Source organism: Anser anser (genome assembly GCF_964211835.1).
Source record: "Anser anser genome assembly, chromosome: 1".
Classification (NCBI taxonomy): Eukaryota; Metazoa; Chordata; class Aves; order Anseriformes; family Anatidae; genus Anser; species Anser anser.
This window is the reverse complement of record NC_139720.1, coordinates 7,896,539-7,911,392: the sequence shown is the minus strand read 5'-3', so window position 1 is coordinate 7,911,392 and position 14,854 is coordinate 7,896,539. Positions and strand designations below refer to the sequence as shown.

Sequence of the window (14,854 nt, the reverse complement as noted above, 5' to 3'; positions counted from 1 at the left end):
TGCGTTCATCTCCATCCATGGAGAGGTTCACTCAACCCTGGCAGACCATCAGTGGGAAAAACAGCTGGAGGACTTGTGGCATTGCTGGTGTCACCCTGCATAGAAAAAGACGTGAGTTGTTCCATCAAGTCCTGCAATTCTGGGCTTGTACATTTGCCTTTGCATGTGCCACAGGGATGTGCCCTGCTGAGAAGACATAGGATTTCTGAAGGTCGCTTGTAGGAAGAAAACAGGAGCCAAACCCTTTATGTACTGCAGTTCCCACAGTCAAGTTTACTTAGTAGCTGCCTGTAAGGACCAAAGGATCTCTAAACTGACATCAAGCAGAGTTACAGACATCTTCAAATGGAAACAACAAACCCCAAATTCAGCAAAACTGTTTCTGCATACTATATCTGTAATCTAGAGATCTAGCAAAAGCTCCTTGGTCGCTTCTCTTGGCTTATAGCAAATTTATTTGAGTCTCTCCCTTACTGTTATTGGAGACTTCCCTTTAAGAATTTATGCATTATTTTAGGGTGAGTGGAAAAATCCACCGGCAGTCAGACCCAAAGGGGAATACAGCATCACCAAAACGATACGCATCAGCACTCGGCACTAGGGCTGATGTGAGGAGCCCAAGACAACCAGCTCCTCCCAGCACATGGACGTTGTGGGCACTGGCTGGGAGATGGAGAGGACATTAGCCCACCAGCAGGAGAAAAAAAATAAATAAAAATCACAGGTTTTATCATATGCAATAAAGGAAGGGTCTGGGGGAGCTGCAGGGCAGTCAGCAGAGGGAGATGTGGGCTCACACATGCAGCACGCAGCCCCAGCCCGTGGCATCCCTCAGAACTGGGGCAATGCAGCAGGTTTTCAGTGTTTCACCAAAAAGCAATTCGTTTTACTTTTTGCACGTTGATGTTTTAATCTTTGAGAGATTGAACAAATAAAAGAGTTGAGACATTCAGAGTCAGGGATGTGCTGCCTGAATTATTCATTATAATCAAATTTCTCCTTTATGTTTTCCAGCAGTTTGAGTTTCATGAGGACTGTGGATTCTCCCTCTCTCACATTATCTTATTGAATGTGTCACAGAAGCTTCCCAATCTACTCCTTCATGCTCAAAAATCTCAACTGAAAGAGGCACGGCATTTGATAGATTTAGAGAAATCTTTTTTTTTTTTTTGAGAAAAAGAAAAAAAAACTTCAAACAGAAATGCTTCATATTACATATATGTATAATATTTCTTTATATGAATATAAAGAAAATGTGAAGAAAATGCCTCCAACACAGATGGATCTTCCTACTTTGCTCTGATATAGAAAAGCAGGAATTACAAGAATTTGCTGGTGGGTTTTGTTGTTGTCGTTCTTTGTTTGTTTGTTTTCTATCTGATAGGTGCAAATAGTAAAATAGATTGACAGATGGAAATGGTAAAATAAAGATAAAAAAGATAGATGCGAATGGTAAAAATAAAAAGATGCAAGTGGTAAAACTGTAAATAACAGAGAAGCTATTCCTAAACTAACGTTCTAAATGACATTTTAATATCTTATTATCTATAGCATAATTAAGCTTTTACGTTTCATCTGCTTCAATTGCCGTGTGTTGTCAACAATCTGCTCACAATACTCATTTTATCAGTCAATATTTGTTCTAAACACCTCTTCTGAACTCATCCTTCAGGTGTATAAATCTAGTTACTCTGTTGAAATAGTGCTCCGGCCTGAAGAAATTTTAATCTGGTGAGCTTTTATATAAATCTCTGTAGTTGCAAGCGTTATGATCTTTCACACTGAGCGTGCACAGCACCAGCCCGTCTCTCCATGCACATCCTAGCGCCTATGTCCCGGTGCCCGCAGCCCGCCTGCTGGCTCTCCCCACCTGCGTCCCAGCACTGGGGGGGTTCCCCCCGAATCCATATGTTTGGGACAAGCAGGCCCTCAGGGCAGCTGACTAGAGGGAATGGCCTCAAGTTGTGCCAGGGGAGGTTCAGGTTGGAAATGAGGAGACATTTCTTCTCAGAAAGAGCAGTCAGGCACTGGGAAGGGTTGCCCAGGGAGGTGGTGGAGTCACCGTCCCTGGGGGTGTTCAAGGAAAGGCTGGACGTGGTGCTTGGGGACATGGCTTAGTGGTGACGTCGGTGGTAGGGGGATGGTTGCACCAGGTGGTCTTGAAGGTCTTTTCCAACCTTACTGATGCTGTGATTCCATTCTGTGATTCTCTGAGGTCTCACAGGCGCCCTGAGCAGCGCTGAAGAGCCAGGCTCGCATCAAGCCCGCCTGCTTTTCACTCCGTCCCCCTGCCAAGCCCGGCAGCTGCCAGCAGCGCAGCGCCCAGGCAGGACACCTTCCTCTGGCTGAGGCGCTGGGGAGCTCCTGCCAAGGGCGAACATCTGCGGCGAGAGCTGGGCCCACGTCCCGCTTCCCAGCCAGGGATTGCTGAGCGCCTGCCAGCGAGGGAGGAGGCTTCTGCGGTACAAAATCTCTCCGAGGCGCTGCCTGGTTGACTGCCCACACACGCTCACCCTTCCCTCGACGCGTGCCCTGTTCCCCTCCCTCCCTCATCCTCCTCTTTTTTTTTTTTGAGGCGTTTCCTTCCCCCGTGTGAGGATGTGAGAAATGAGAGCACCTGGGGCAGCGAGCTGTTGGTGAAGGAGGATTCAGTGCCACGGAAACACCAAACAGCAAGGGAAGTGCTAAATTAACCACGCACAAACGTCAATGAGCAGGTGATAGCAGTGAGGGTAACGAAGGCCAGGATTCCTCAGGCAGCAGCTGGTGGGAAGTTAAAAGAACGGATCCAGCCGTGGTGGCGGTCAGCCTTGGTTTGTGACTGTTAAGAAGGAGGAAATATGGTTAGTGTGAGTACTATGGGTTATTTGAGGGGGCTTGGGGCACTATTTTCTTAGAGTCACCCCACTGTAAACATCATTCAGTCTTTTAATTTAAAAGCAAAAATGGATTTTTCTGTTACCTTCTTAAAAATAAGTGACAAGTTTATTTATTCTGTGAGGTTTTAACCCGGATAGCTATTTTGCAAGTCTTTTCTCAATTCAGTATCTTTTACAAAAATTCAGAAAAACATAGCTGGCTGCCAGGATTACTAACATCATTCCTACTCCTTGAAGGTCCCTTAAATAGATTTCTACAAGATGCAAAAACTTGGGAATTGCAAGTTCCTTGAATGTTTTAGGGGTTTCATATAGTTCCTAACTCATCCTTGTACATTGAGGGAATGGTGACAAGAGGTATCCCAGGTAAATTAATGCACCTGGTTCCTATGCTGAAGAACAGGGGACTCAGAACTGCCCAAAGCTTGCTATGGGGTGTTCGGGGGAATGGCCAAAGACATGGAAAGGGCACGATCAGGATGGAGTATGAGAAGATGGCAAGGAGGAGGGTTAGAGGGACGCTCACCCGTCCAAGCTTTGCACCTGACCCCCACAGCCTGGCCTGACTCCTTATTCAATCCCCTTTTTACCATCTTCTCTGTGTCACCTCCCTGTCCGCCAGCGCCTGCAGCAGCCTGGCTGTTTCTTTCCCTAGTGAATTCAGCCCCGCGTGCCTGCAATTTGCTTGCAAACTTCAGGCTGCGCTGGCTGGTGAGTAGAAGACCCGCAGCTGGAAAGGATCAAGGTCTGGGACAGGTCACGGAGCCTGGGTACAGGCATTGGATGGAGCTAGAGGCCTTGCTGATTTTCCAGGGATCTGTGAAGCCAGGAAGTGTGTGAGCGAGAGCGCACACGGTGATGAGCCTCTCTAGAGCACGTGCTCAGCCTTGCAACGGGCTGGACTCCAGCAGAAAAGGGCAGCCCCATCCATCTGCTAGGGGTGGAGAGACCGCCTGGGTCCCTGGGGGGGTGCCCCCAATCTTCCATCTATAACACATGGAAGAGTATTGAAGCTTTTAAGTATGGGAGAGAAAAAAAGAAAGAAAAATCCACGAAAGCACCAAAGAGCAAAGATTTTGTGTCCCAGCACTGAGATATGTAAACGCACTGGCTGAACGGAGTAACCAAAAATATGGTTATGCTTGTTCAAAGTCACACTGCACTTTTTTGGTGCCAGCCTGGAACTCTCCTGCCAGCAGGCATTCCCCTGCTTCTTGGGATTGTGCTGGACTTCAAGGAAATGAAAAGTCTCAACTTCAAGAAATAAAACTTTTTTATTGAGAGCAGTGTAAGTCATTACAACGTGAGCACAGGCAGGCTGCTAAGAAGCAGCTCCCACACGTAAGTAACAGTCAGTGGAACAAGGGCAATATGAGAGAACATGCAAAGAAAATAAGGCAACGTGATTCGAGCTGCTTTCAGACAGGCTCCCCCTCTTTTCTGAAGTGTGAGGCCCAGCGACATCAACAGCTGTTGAGCTAAAGTCATCTTTACTGAGTCTGAAGCCACTCAATCATTTTCAGCATCTTGAAACAAGGGAACCGTGTCTAAACATTGAAAAGTTGAGGTTCCAGTGTCTTCAGGGCTGGAATTGTCCGCTCGGGTACCAAAGTGAGTATTAAAATGTTCGTGCTGTCATTCTGTGTGGTTAATGAGCTGCTGTGACTGTAAAGCAATCATATAACCGTAGCATCACTTTCAGACAATACTGTTGCATAATGAATTCACGTAAAGGCTGAAAACATTGAAATTCACCCAAGAACACAAAAATACAGCCTTTATTCCCTCCTTGTAGCTGATGAATTCAGAGAGGCTGCAGCCTTGCCATTTCCCTCGTAACTGTTGAATACAAAGCCTGAGAAGTAGGTCTTGGAAACATTTGTTTTACCACCTTCTAGGAGCTTCAACAAGCACAGAAAACATTCATCCTTGCCTTGCACAAAGCCGTGGAGTGAATTAGAATGAGACCATGTACTCCTGTGGGTAGCTGGTTAAATACTTGCTAAGAGGGAGCCCTGCCACCCGTTTGTTCATTGCCAGCACTGCAGTGTGCCCTGCGAGGGCCAGCGGTGAGTACGATGGAAGTACTTCCACAGAATTACTTTTGCTTTGGAGTCTAATTAAAAAAATGGCGCATATTCTTATCTCCAGGCAATAAAACGGAGAAATGTGTTTTCCTTTCTCTTTTTAAAGTTACTAAAATTGAGTGTGAAGTTTCCGTAACGGCATCCGGAAGCACAAGTTATTTAACTAGATAATCCACGCGAACTGGAGCGTCACCCTGAAAATGAAGCAGAGCTTCCTCGATAGCCCCCTTCCGATCCCTTTTTTACAACTTAGAGAGCTTTAGCTAAGACATGAGTAAGCTGACAGCCTTTGATATGCTTGAAAGACCCAAGGTGACAGACAAGACATTTCAGTTAAAGATTTATGAAATAAGATAAAATATTGACACTTTTTTTATAGCTTTTTGACTAAAAGCGATACATCCAGCATGACAGTAACAGAAGACTTGTTAGTGCTTGCGTATCAACTTCACGCTCAGCAAGCAGAACTGAATACCAACTCCACATCGGGAAGAGTAACTCCAGCAAACATCGTTACGCTAGATTAATGTTATCTTGAGATCACAGGCACATTTGGGCAAGAACCCCATAGTTGCTTCTTCTTAAACAGAAAATGAGCCCCTTTGACTTCACAGCCCCAGATAAAAATTAATTAAACAAATGAAAGGGGTTGTAAGGAACCTAAAATTTAGCATGAACTGCCTTGAAATGTGAATACAAACTAGATGTCAAAGGACAATTATAACCAAAACTGTCACTGTCAACACAAGATCTTCTGGTTTACAATGAAGTGAGCGAACTCTCAAACACAGCATGAAGGCTGCCAAAGGGGATGCCCGTAAGCCGGTCTCCAGCACTAATTACAAGGCTTTTTTTTCCTTTTGACTGGTAATCTTTTAAATATGACAGGGAGATTCAACCTTTCAGCACACGCACTGTGCTTAAAAGTTTTGGTAATAAAATCTAGGCAGCTCGCTCTCTCAATGCCAGAAGAATCTGCCAACTCTTACAAAAATCAGCATTTCCGAAGCAGGTGAGGCTGTTTATTTGTCTGACTTAAAATTGGCTGACCAGGGGCCTTGCAAACTTGGGATGAGGAGGAAAACAAACAAGAAAAAAAACAACGAGCACTTACAGACAAATCCTGACCAATTGGTGTTAACAAAGACAATGACCAGAAACAAACCTGGTGGGTTTCACTCATTGATAAGGAAAGAAGTTGGCATGTGGGAATGTTTATTCCAGCAGGGTTATCTGATTGAGGACTTCCACATTACAAAACAAACACCAGAAACAAACCTGCTCAGTCCCAGCGATTGCTAAGTGTGAGAATGTTTATTCTAGCAGGGCTGGCTGATAAAGGGCTCTCTAAATTGGGATGCTAAAGGAAAAAAAAAAAAAAAAGGAAGCAATAAGCAAACACACTGGGGCATAGATCCGACAAAGCGATCACGAAGACATTGACAAGAAACAAAGCCTGCCTGTCGCACTACGAGCTGGGCCATCCACGAGTCAGAGCCACTGCTCCTAGGAAAACCAACCAGGATGTTGCAGCTGCTAAGACTGGAAATCAGGGGGACGCAGGACAGGGGCGGCGGTGGGATCCACAGGGCAAAACATGCAGGGCAAGGCAGATCAAAGGGGGGCAGTGGGCAGAAAAGCGTGTAACAGGGAGGTGGTTTCGTGTAAAATGGCACTGGTCATCATGCTTGTGTGGCTGAGCCCTGCACCTGACCACCACAGCCTGTCCCACCTTCTTACTGGATCTTTTCTTATTAAATCTTAACTCGCTCTCTGTGTAATCGCGCTCTCCCTCTCACGTGTGCTGCAGGGACTAAGTGCCAGCTACTTGTGAGCCCTGCGCGTGTGTGAGTGGAAACTGGTGCCAGACAGGGGAACCGGTGGGGATCCCACCGGGATGGGGACGGCGTGTGTTCCCCAAACTATTTACTGGCGGGGAGCTGAGTGAACGAGGTGAGTGGCACGCAGAGGGGCCGCGCTGGTACTCAGATCGTTTGCAGAATTGCATGTGCTTGTGAACCTGGAACGTGGCGCGAGTGCACCTGCACCACTGACTTGGCCCTGCCGGCTGGAGAGGAAGCAGGGAGCCTGCTGGCTGTGCTTATGTTTTATAGGAATCCTGCCAGGAGGTGCTGTTGAAGGCATCACGTTGTAGCGGTCTGTGTGACGGGCCATGTCAGCGTCCTGGGTGTCTGTGCGTCTCTGCGATGTGTGCTCAGCTTTGCTGCTGGCTTGACCCTGCACAAGGGAAGCAGCAGCCACATCCCGCAGGCTGAGCAGAGACCCCAGGTCCCCAGGCGCCAGGCTGCTGGGCTCCGGAGGCCTTGCTTTGGAGCGACCGGAGGAGGCAGCTGTGCTCTCGCTTCGCTTAAATGCTGCTTCTGAGGTAAATAAAAAAAAGACTTCGGGTGTACCTTACCTATCGCTCAGAAAGAGGTTTCTTGTTGTAACTGTTTCTATCACAATAAGCAGTTGTTTAAATCCGCAGTTCAGCACTGGGCCTTGCGGCTTGGTTGTTCAGCGTCCTTTAATAAAGTTTTCTGCTTGTTAGAGCCTCGTAGTCCTTAGCTATACCAAGAGACCGTGGCTGACATTAGCCATTCTCAACAAGAGCATATTGTTCAGAATAAAGATTAGCGACTACCTTTAATGGACTTCGCACACAGCCCAAATACATGACGTCCCTTTGCCATGTTTTTTTTAATTTTTTTTTATTGTTGATTTTTGATATCAAATCATTTGTAACTAGGAATAATAATACTTTTAATTATAACTGGAAAAAAAAGAAGTTCCCCTGTCTATAATTCCAGGTCACTCTACATTTCCTACATTCCCCATTCTATCTACGAACGACATCTGTAGTTAAGTCAGATTACACAGATCTCATTTACTTACAGATCCTAACCAACAGATTTACAGAACAGTGCAAACATTAGAACAGTAACAAAATTAATAAACATAAACTTTCACTTTACGAACTTCTTTGTCTTCGCATTCTCTTTGCTTATTGTAGTAATAGAAGGTATTGTCCCTTCTCTGAAGCTTCTTAACAAATCCAGTTTCTGGCCAACACTCTACCTACAAATAGAATAAAAGGATATACTTTCACCAGAACAAGCCTGCATTGAATGATGTTTGTGCATTATATTGCAGAAAATATAGGGTACACTTCCATCGGAAAACCTCACTGCATCTGAGCACTACTTTGCTACTAATTTGCTTGACTTTTACAGAAGATTAAAAGCAGGATGTCAGAAACCAGTTTTCTGGTCTGGGCTAAAGAATTTTTTTGATCAGAAAAGTCTAGAAATAAGGATCTAAGAATATTTGATAGAGTCATTTAGAAAGTGGGCCAGTCAAAGCTTTTAGAATATATCTAGGAATAAAACATTGATGCTATTCATTTATTCAGTAACCTGAGATGCTGTAAAATTCCACTTCTCTACGACTGACACAGACTTAAGTGGTTCTTCAGGATTCTTCTGACCATGAAAAATGTGTACATCATGCATTTCATTAGTGATTTCATAAAGATAAAGTGAGCTACGTGTACTGTAAAAGCTGGTCTCAGAAACAGCAGGATCAATCCTGCAGGACACCAGCATCATCTTGGTGCTGTTCGGTATCCACAGTGTGAAGCTTTGAACAACCAAGTGCGCAAGCCTTTAGTTTAACAGCTTTAGGGCTTGGGTAGGCACCTATCTGCAGCTTGAACTGTGATTGCTTCTGATCAATTTGAACCTGAAAAAATCACGTAATGAGAATCTTATTTCTCTTCCAGGCAGAGTTGACAATAGGATGCCTACGCAGAGCATTCTCTAACTAGAGAGTTCCAGAAGTAGTAGTTTCCTTACCTTATTACTTAGACACACAGTTATCTGCATTCTCTGTCTAAAGCTAAAAGCCTTAATATTCATTACACCTACATTATAATTGCATCATTAATCATAACTGCATTATGGAAACCTAATACGGAGAAAATAAGACATTTCAAATGTGTAAGTTGAAAGAGAACCACTACCAGATCCTGGCAAGTCTGAACAGAATGCACAATCATTTTAAATTGGAGTAAGCGACGTTCTTCAACCTTTATGAGGTTTTAATTGTTTACACCCTGCCATAAATCTTGAGTATACTGATCCTACCGCACTAGTTACAGGATTTCCTGTCGCACAGGAATTTACTCTACAGCCTTTACGGTGGTGTCTGAGCCCACGACAAAATAAATAACTGTGTTTTATTATGCACATTGACATTTTGCTGTTTTAATGGGAATGAGGAGTGACTTTCTTAGGAACATTCCACACTGAGGTGCACAGGAGGTTAACGTATTTTAAACTGTATTTTTCATGAGATTTATGGTGCTTTGGAAGAGCAATCACAGAGATCTAATAAAGATAACAGGTTATTTGCTGAATTAAACTCTCTGTTGCTCTTTTGAATCTCGGGTAGCCACTGCGTATCTGGCTATTACTCATTACCTCATCTGATGTGTTAAGGAATATTACCAGTAACTGTAGCGACCAGAGGACCAGGTCCTTGATGTGCTCAGCTGACAAATGCCTCTGCCACAACTCCCTTTACCACAGTTGCCATCAAACATTTCTACTTGGGACAGTTTCAGAAATAGACAGAAACCAAGTTTTGGGTGCGCGTGGTCTGATTATCTATCCTACCATGTAATTCAGCAGTAAAAGTGAAGCTGGTAGCAATGACACAGGACTGAGCCCCCTGACAATGGATGTGTTTACTCTCTTAATAGACCTGTTAGGAATGGGGGAACTTCACAGAGAATTACCTCTGATATATTCCTTCCCTCAAAGCTGAATTAGTCTTTCAGATGGCAGCTACATCTATTCAAACAAATCTCTAACACCTCTAAATGCATAAGAAATGTAAAACAAAAACACAGGCTGGTGAGTGTTTCTATTTCACTTTTGCAAAATAAATTACTCTGCACAGTTAATAATAATGCAAGAATTCAAGCCAGATCTGGGAGAAAAAAACCTACCAGAAGCTAGCCTGAAGACAGGAAGTAAGAGGCACCTTCATTTTTACTTAATAATTTAACATGAGACAGAAGTTTAATGCAATAACCCTTGCAGAGTTCTAAATCTTACCGTATCAACTTGTTTTACTTGCTTATATTCAAACTCATCTCTGTATCCAGCTTGCTGAAATCTGTATAAGTTCTCTACCTCATCTGACCAATTTTTGGCATGACGTATAGATTTTGGCTTGAGGTCAGCTTTAGCCATGACTGCAGAAGCTTCAGACTTTTTCCTGAAATTAGATTTTTGAAAATGAAATAAGAGAAGGCCAAAGTAAGTGATTTTGTTAGGGCGGAATACAGATGAGTAGAACAACAACAAAAAAAAGCATACACAATACAATAATGTCTTCAACTCAAAGTCTGAGGTTAAAAAAGAAAAAAAACATTATAAACAATCAGAATTAAATTAAATGCACTCGATCTCAAACAAACCCAAGTCACCTATGCTTCTACATCTAGGAAACTGTTATCATGATATTTTTGCCACCCTGAGTTAACAGTGGTGCCTAAAATTTACTGGTGCCCACTGATGCATAAAAAATAAACAAAACCCTGTGATTGTTTCTAATTTCATATTTTCATAGTCACTGCCCCCAGGGCCAGGCAGCTTTTCAGGTTTTTCTTTCTTCCTACTGAAGGAACACCAAACTAGCAACCACAAAATGAAGAAATGGGATGCTACTGAAGAACAGGAAGCAGTCAGGATGGAAGAGGAGAAGGGAGAAATACACCACCAGTCATATGGAGATGACAGAGTTGATTTTAAGAAATAAGTTGGGTGGGGTAAGGAAAAGGAAAGGCACACAACCTACCAAACTTCATGTTAGTCTGCGCTTGCCCAGCCCAAATCTGCACTGACTGTCACTGACATTGTCCCCACACCAAACCCATTTGTTCAAATCTGCTGAGAAATAGCGAATAGGTCAATCAACTCTAAACCTGGGAGGTAAAACTCAAGGTGCAAAAATCAAATAAACAAAAATTTAACCAATTAAAAAAAAAAAAGTGAAAATTTAACAATGAAGGATCTGAACTGTATTTTAAAAAATATGAATTATTTGATTTCTACCTTAGATCTGAATTTCACTGCATTTGCTTTCCTGAGTACATCTTATTCTGCTATCAAAACCAGAACTTTATATTGCTTCTGTAAGCAGCCATACAGAACTCTACCATATGTACAAGATATAACAGAAATGGGTCCTCTCCTAGTTTTGTAATGTCACCAGGTTTCAGCCTTGCAATTAGGATGACATTTTGAAGGAAGGAGAAAAAGCTTATGGATTTCGTAGTGAGGGGATGAACAGTCTCGCTCCCTTTGGGTAGTATGCTGCCTCCAAATCCTGCACAAAGTAAAATTTCCTTAATTAGCAAGTTCCTGTATCAACCGAGGGCTGGAAAAGTCGAAAGCTGATGCCTTTTCAAATGCTTTTAGTCTGTTAAAAGAAGCAGGAAAGGAAAAAAAAAAGTCACGCTGCAGCATACACATCTTTGGGAAAATATCAAGAATTGTCATTATCATAATGTAGAATCAGAAGTCTGCAATTCTGCTGTCCGACAGTATAAGAGCCATTAGCGAAAAAGGGCCTTTCATCTCTTAGCACACATGCTTTATTAAAGATCAATAAAAAATACGCACAAGGACTCTTTTCTGGCAACACTAAACGTCTGGCAGTTCAGCACTGCAAGCATTAAGCAGTAAGAGCTCTGCAGCTCTTTACTGGCATTTTGTAAGGGCAGGCGGCACATTTACTACTGAAAAAAAATCCAAAAACAAAGTAAATTTTCCCACCCAGTTATGAATTATCATGTGCAAATTATATGCTCAGCATATATCCTTATTATAAATCTTTAGTGTAGTCTTGGAAATATTTATCTCAAAAAAAATATATATATAAAATAAAATTAATCCCTCGCTGCAAAGTGTCCTTTTGCAGCCATTACAGAGCTGTTCCCATCACGTATATGCTCAACTGTGTTTGAGAACTGCTGTCAGTCTGGGACTCGACACAGTTAACGTTATTAGCGACGACATTAGAGCTACAATTTGTAATGGTTTAGTATTTCTTAAGTGTTGTCTGGTAACTTACACGTTACTAGGGTCAAGCACTTCATCACAGGATGTGCTGAATTCATCTAATGCATGTACTTCTCCAAGGCATCTAGACGTGCCTGGCACTTCCTGACTCACCATTGCTGGTGGCCTGTCCACAGGCGTTCCTGCTCAAAACCAGGTACAAAGGTCACACAGTTAAAGTGCCACCGTGGTGACTTCAAATAGTAATAAAAAAAATCTATCCTTTCTATGCTATTTAAGCCCTTTGAAAATTGTGCTCTTTGTCTACTGCAGCGCCCCCGAGCTGCAAGCACAGAGCCGGTTTCTCTGTACAGGAGCACGAGCTGAGCCGTACTACAGACAGCCTACGGAACAGAACCGTCATTTCCATGATGGTCGCCCCTGAGCCTCCTCTTCTCCAGACCAAACAACCCCAGCTCCCTCAGCTGCTCCTCACAGGACTTGTGCTCCAGGCCCTTCACCAGTTTCGTTGCCCTTCTTTGGACATGCTCCAGCACCTCGATGTCCTTCTTGTACTGAGGGGCCCAAAGCTGAACACAGTGCAAGACGACAGTAAGAAAATATAATTCAGCATAACACTAACGCTTTTTATGTAAATGGTATTGTTCAACAGTGAACTTTGCTAAAACAATGTTTGCCTACTCTTACTGTAGGGGAAATGGTGACATTTCACATACCTCTGTTTTGTCCTTGGGAATTTTTTTTTATGTTATTCACACCATAATTTCTAAGGAATCCTAACGAGCCTGGGCCTGCATATATTTGTTTCCTTAATGCTTATACAAGGCAGCATTCACAGGACCTCTCTGGGGTCCTAGAACCAGTCAGGTATTTCCAATGACTTCAACAGACTTTACATGAGACCTTTTTGTATTTGCCAAGGTATTGAGGCGGACATCCAGGCCCCTGGCCTGACGTTACACTGACTAAACAGAACCACAGAACGGCTGAGGTTGGAAGAGACCTCCGGAGATCCTCTGGTCCAACCCCTGTTCATGCAGGAACACCTTGAGCAGGTTGTCCAGAACCGTGTCTAGATGGCTTCTGAATATCTCCAAGCAGGGAGACGCCACAACCTCTCTGGGCAACCTGTTCCATCGCTCAGTCACCTGTACAGTACAGAAGTTTTTTCTTATGTTCAAAGAGAACCTCCCGTACTTCGGCATCCAGTGCCTCTTGTCCAGAACATGAAAGAAACTACCGTATGTACGAGAATTTGCCAGATGTGAGAGATACCGGTGTAAAAAGCTAATGCTTGAAGGATTCACAAATGTGGATGTATTTATGATGAGGTAGTTGTGGTGGTGGTGGGGTCACAAGTGAACCTCAGTCCTGATCAGATGGAGAGGGAGAACAGGACGAACAGTCTGTGTACTTCACGTTTATATGAGTTCTGTTTGTATTTATGTGGGTGCCAGTAAATGCAGTTTTCAGTCTGTGTGTCCGGCTGAACACACAGCATGCAAGTGTGTGTGTGCAGGCACACCTATCAGGAATATCCTCATCCTGGCTACTTGCTAGAAAAGGGAATACAGCAACCTACTTCCGTGGGGCTGGAACAGGAGAACTCCCTGGTATTTGAAGTCCTGGGCATTTGGCTTCTCTTAGCTGTATTAAGCACCACTAAAAGCTGAGAAGCAAGGAGCATCTCACTACTTACTTTCAAGTTCTTGAGACAGTGTAGTATTTGTGTCTTACTACAATGGTTGTTCCACAGTGCTTCTTTTTATCTTCTTTCTCCAATTCTGTTTCCTCTGTTTCCTTAAAGTTCATAAAGAGAAATAAAACGTCTTCTAAAAGATAAGACTGCACTTAAACTGTCACCACAACCACCAAACTGCTCAGCATGCACCTTGTGTCCAGTCAGCTCCTTGCTATCATTTAGAGACCAACATTTAGAGACAACAGAGCAAGGAAGAGCAGGGCTCCCACCACACAATCGTGACATCCAATCCCTGCTCTGAAACCTACAGGCAAGGGGCAGCCAAAGCCCAACCAACGCAATTCCTGCTCCGCCTCTGTTAAAGAGGGGGTGCTTTAATGATCAGTGACGAAATAAATTGCAATAATAATCTACAAAATTCCTGTTTTCTCCTTCCTTTCTATGTGCAGAGCTTTTAGACAGGAACGTCCCTTCAAAAAACACGGGGTGTACAGAGGTAGTGATGAAGGGCAGACGTTGGGATTTCCTCTGTCCCAATAACCATAAGCCGGAGCTGCAGAAGGCGTTTGTCCCGGCGCAGACACCACCATGACCATGAGACTACCCCACCACCACGACCTTAATCCCAAGCCCCGCGGCCACGACACCAGCCTCCAACCCACAGCTGTGACTGGACCCCAGTCTCTCCACCATGCCCACAAATGACTTGCAGACCCCAAACCCACCCCACGGCCCCATCCCACGACCCCAACCCCACACCACGACCCCCAACCCCACAACAAGACCCCATCCCCACCCCACAACCCCCTCCTGACCGCCATACTGCTACCTCCAACCCCCAACCCGCCACCCCAAGCCCCCACTCAGCACCGTGCCTCACCCCACAGCCCCCCCAGCCGCCGTCCCCCCCCAGCCGTCTCCCCCAGCCCCGACCCGGCCCTCAGAGACCTCACGGCCCGCCCCGGGGCCTCCCCCCTCGCCCCACACCGGCCCCTCCGCGCCCCGTTGCTAGGCAACCCCTCCCGCCGCCGCCATTTTGAGGAGCCCGTCACCCGTCACCTGATTCTGATTGGTCAACGGGTAGGCGGGACCAGC

General features: G+C 44.5%; 1 protein-coding gene and 1 long non-coding RNA gene across 8 annotated transcripts; one reads left to right on the top strand and one right to left on the bottom strand.

Moving 5' to 3' along the window:
• The first annotated feature begins 756 nt into the window (after window positions 1–756).
• LOC310904441 lies at window positions 757–14,177 on the top strand. Of its 3 annotated transcripts, none has more exons than XR_014588341.1 (3): window positions 775–4,948; window positions 5,073–7,352; window positions 12,370–14,177. It is a non-coding gene; the product is annotated as an uncharacterized lncRNA (long non-coding RNA). The 3 variants fall into 3 exon arrangements; XR_014588343.1 differs by lacking the exon at window positions 12,370–14,177 and having other exon boundaries at window positions 1,324–4,490; window positions 4,778–4,948; window positions 5,073–7,936; XR_014588342.1 differs by lacking the exon at window positions 12,370–14,177 and having other exon boundaries at window positions 757–4,948; window positions 5,073–7,936.
• MEIG1 (meiosis/spermiogenesis associated 1) lies at window positions 7,659–14,813 on the bottom strand. 5 transcript variants are annotated; one of them, XM_083848746.1, is made up of 6 exons: window positions 14,708–14,759; window positions 13,757–13,857; window positions 12,533–12,626; window positions 12,110–12,239; window positions 10,087–10,249; window positions 7,659–8,044 (listed from the first exon to the last, which is right to left on the bottom strand). In XM_083848746.1, the coding sequence occupies exons 4-6, from the start codon at window positions 12,211–12,213 to the stop codon at window positions 7,916–7,918; spliced, it is 396 nt and encodes a 131-aa protein (XP_083704872.1). In that variant the 5' UTR covers window positions 12,214–12,239; window positions 12,533–12,626; window positions 13,757–13,857; window positions 14,708–14,759; the 3' UTR covers window positions 7,659–7,915. The 5 variants fall into 5 exon arrangements, with proteins under 5 accessions (XP_083704872.1, XP_083704871.1, XP_083704870.1 ...); XM_083848745.1 differs by lacking the exons at window positions 12,533–12,626; window positions 14,708–14,759 and adding an exon at window positions 14,777–14,813; XM_083848744.1 differs by lacking the exon at window positions 12,533–12,626 and having other exon boundaries at window positions 14,708–14,763.
• Between the last annotated feature and the right edge of the window lie 41 nt (window positions 14,814–14,854).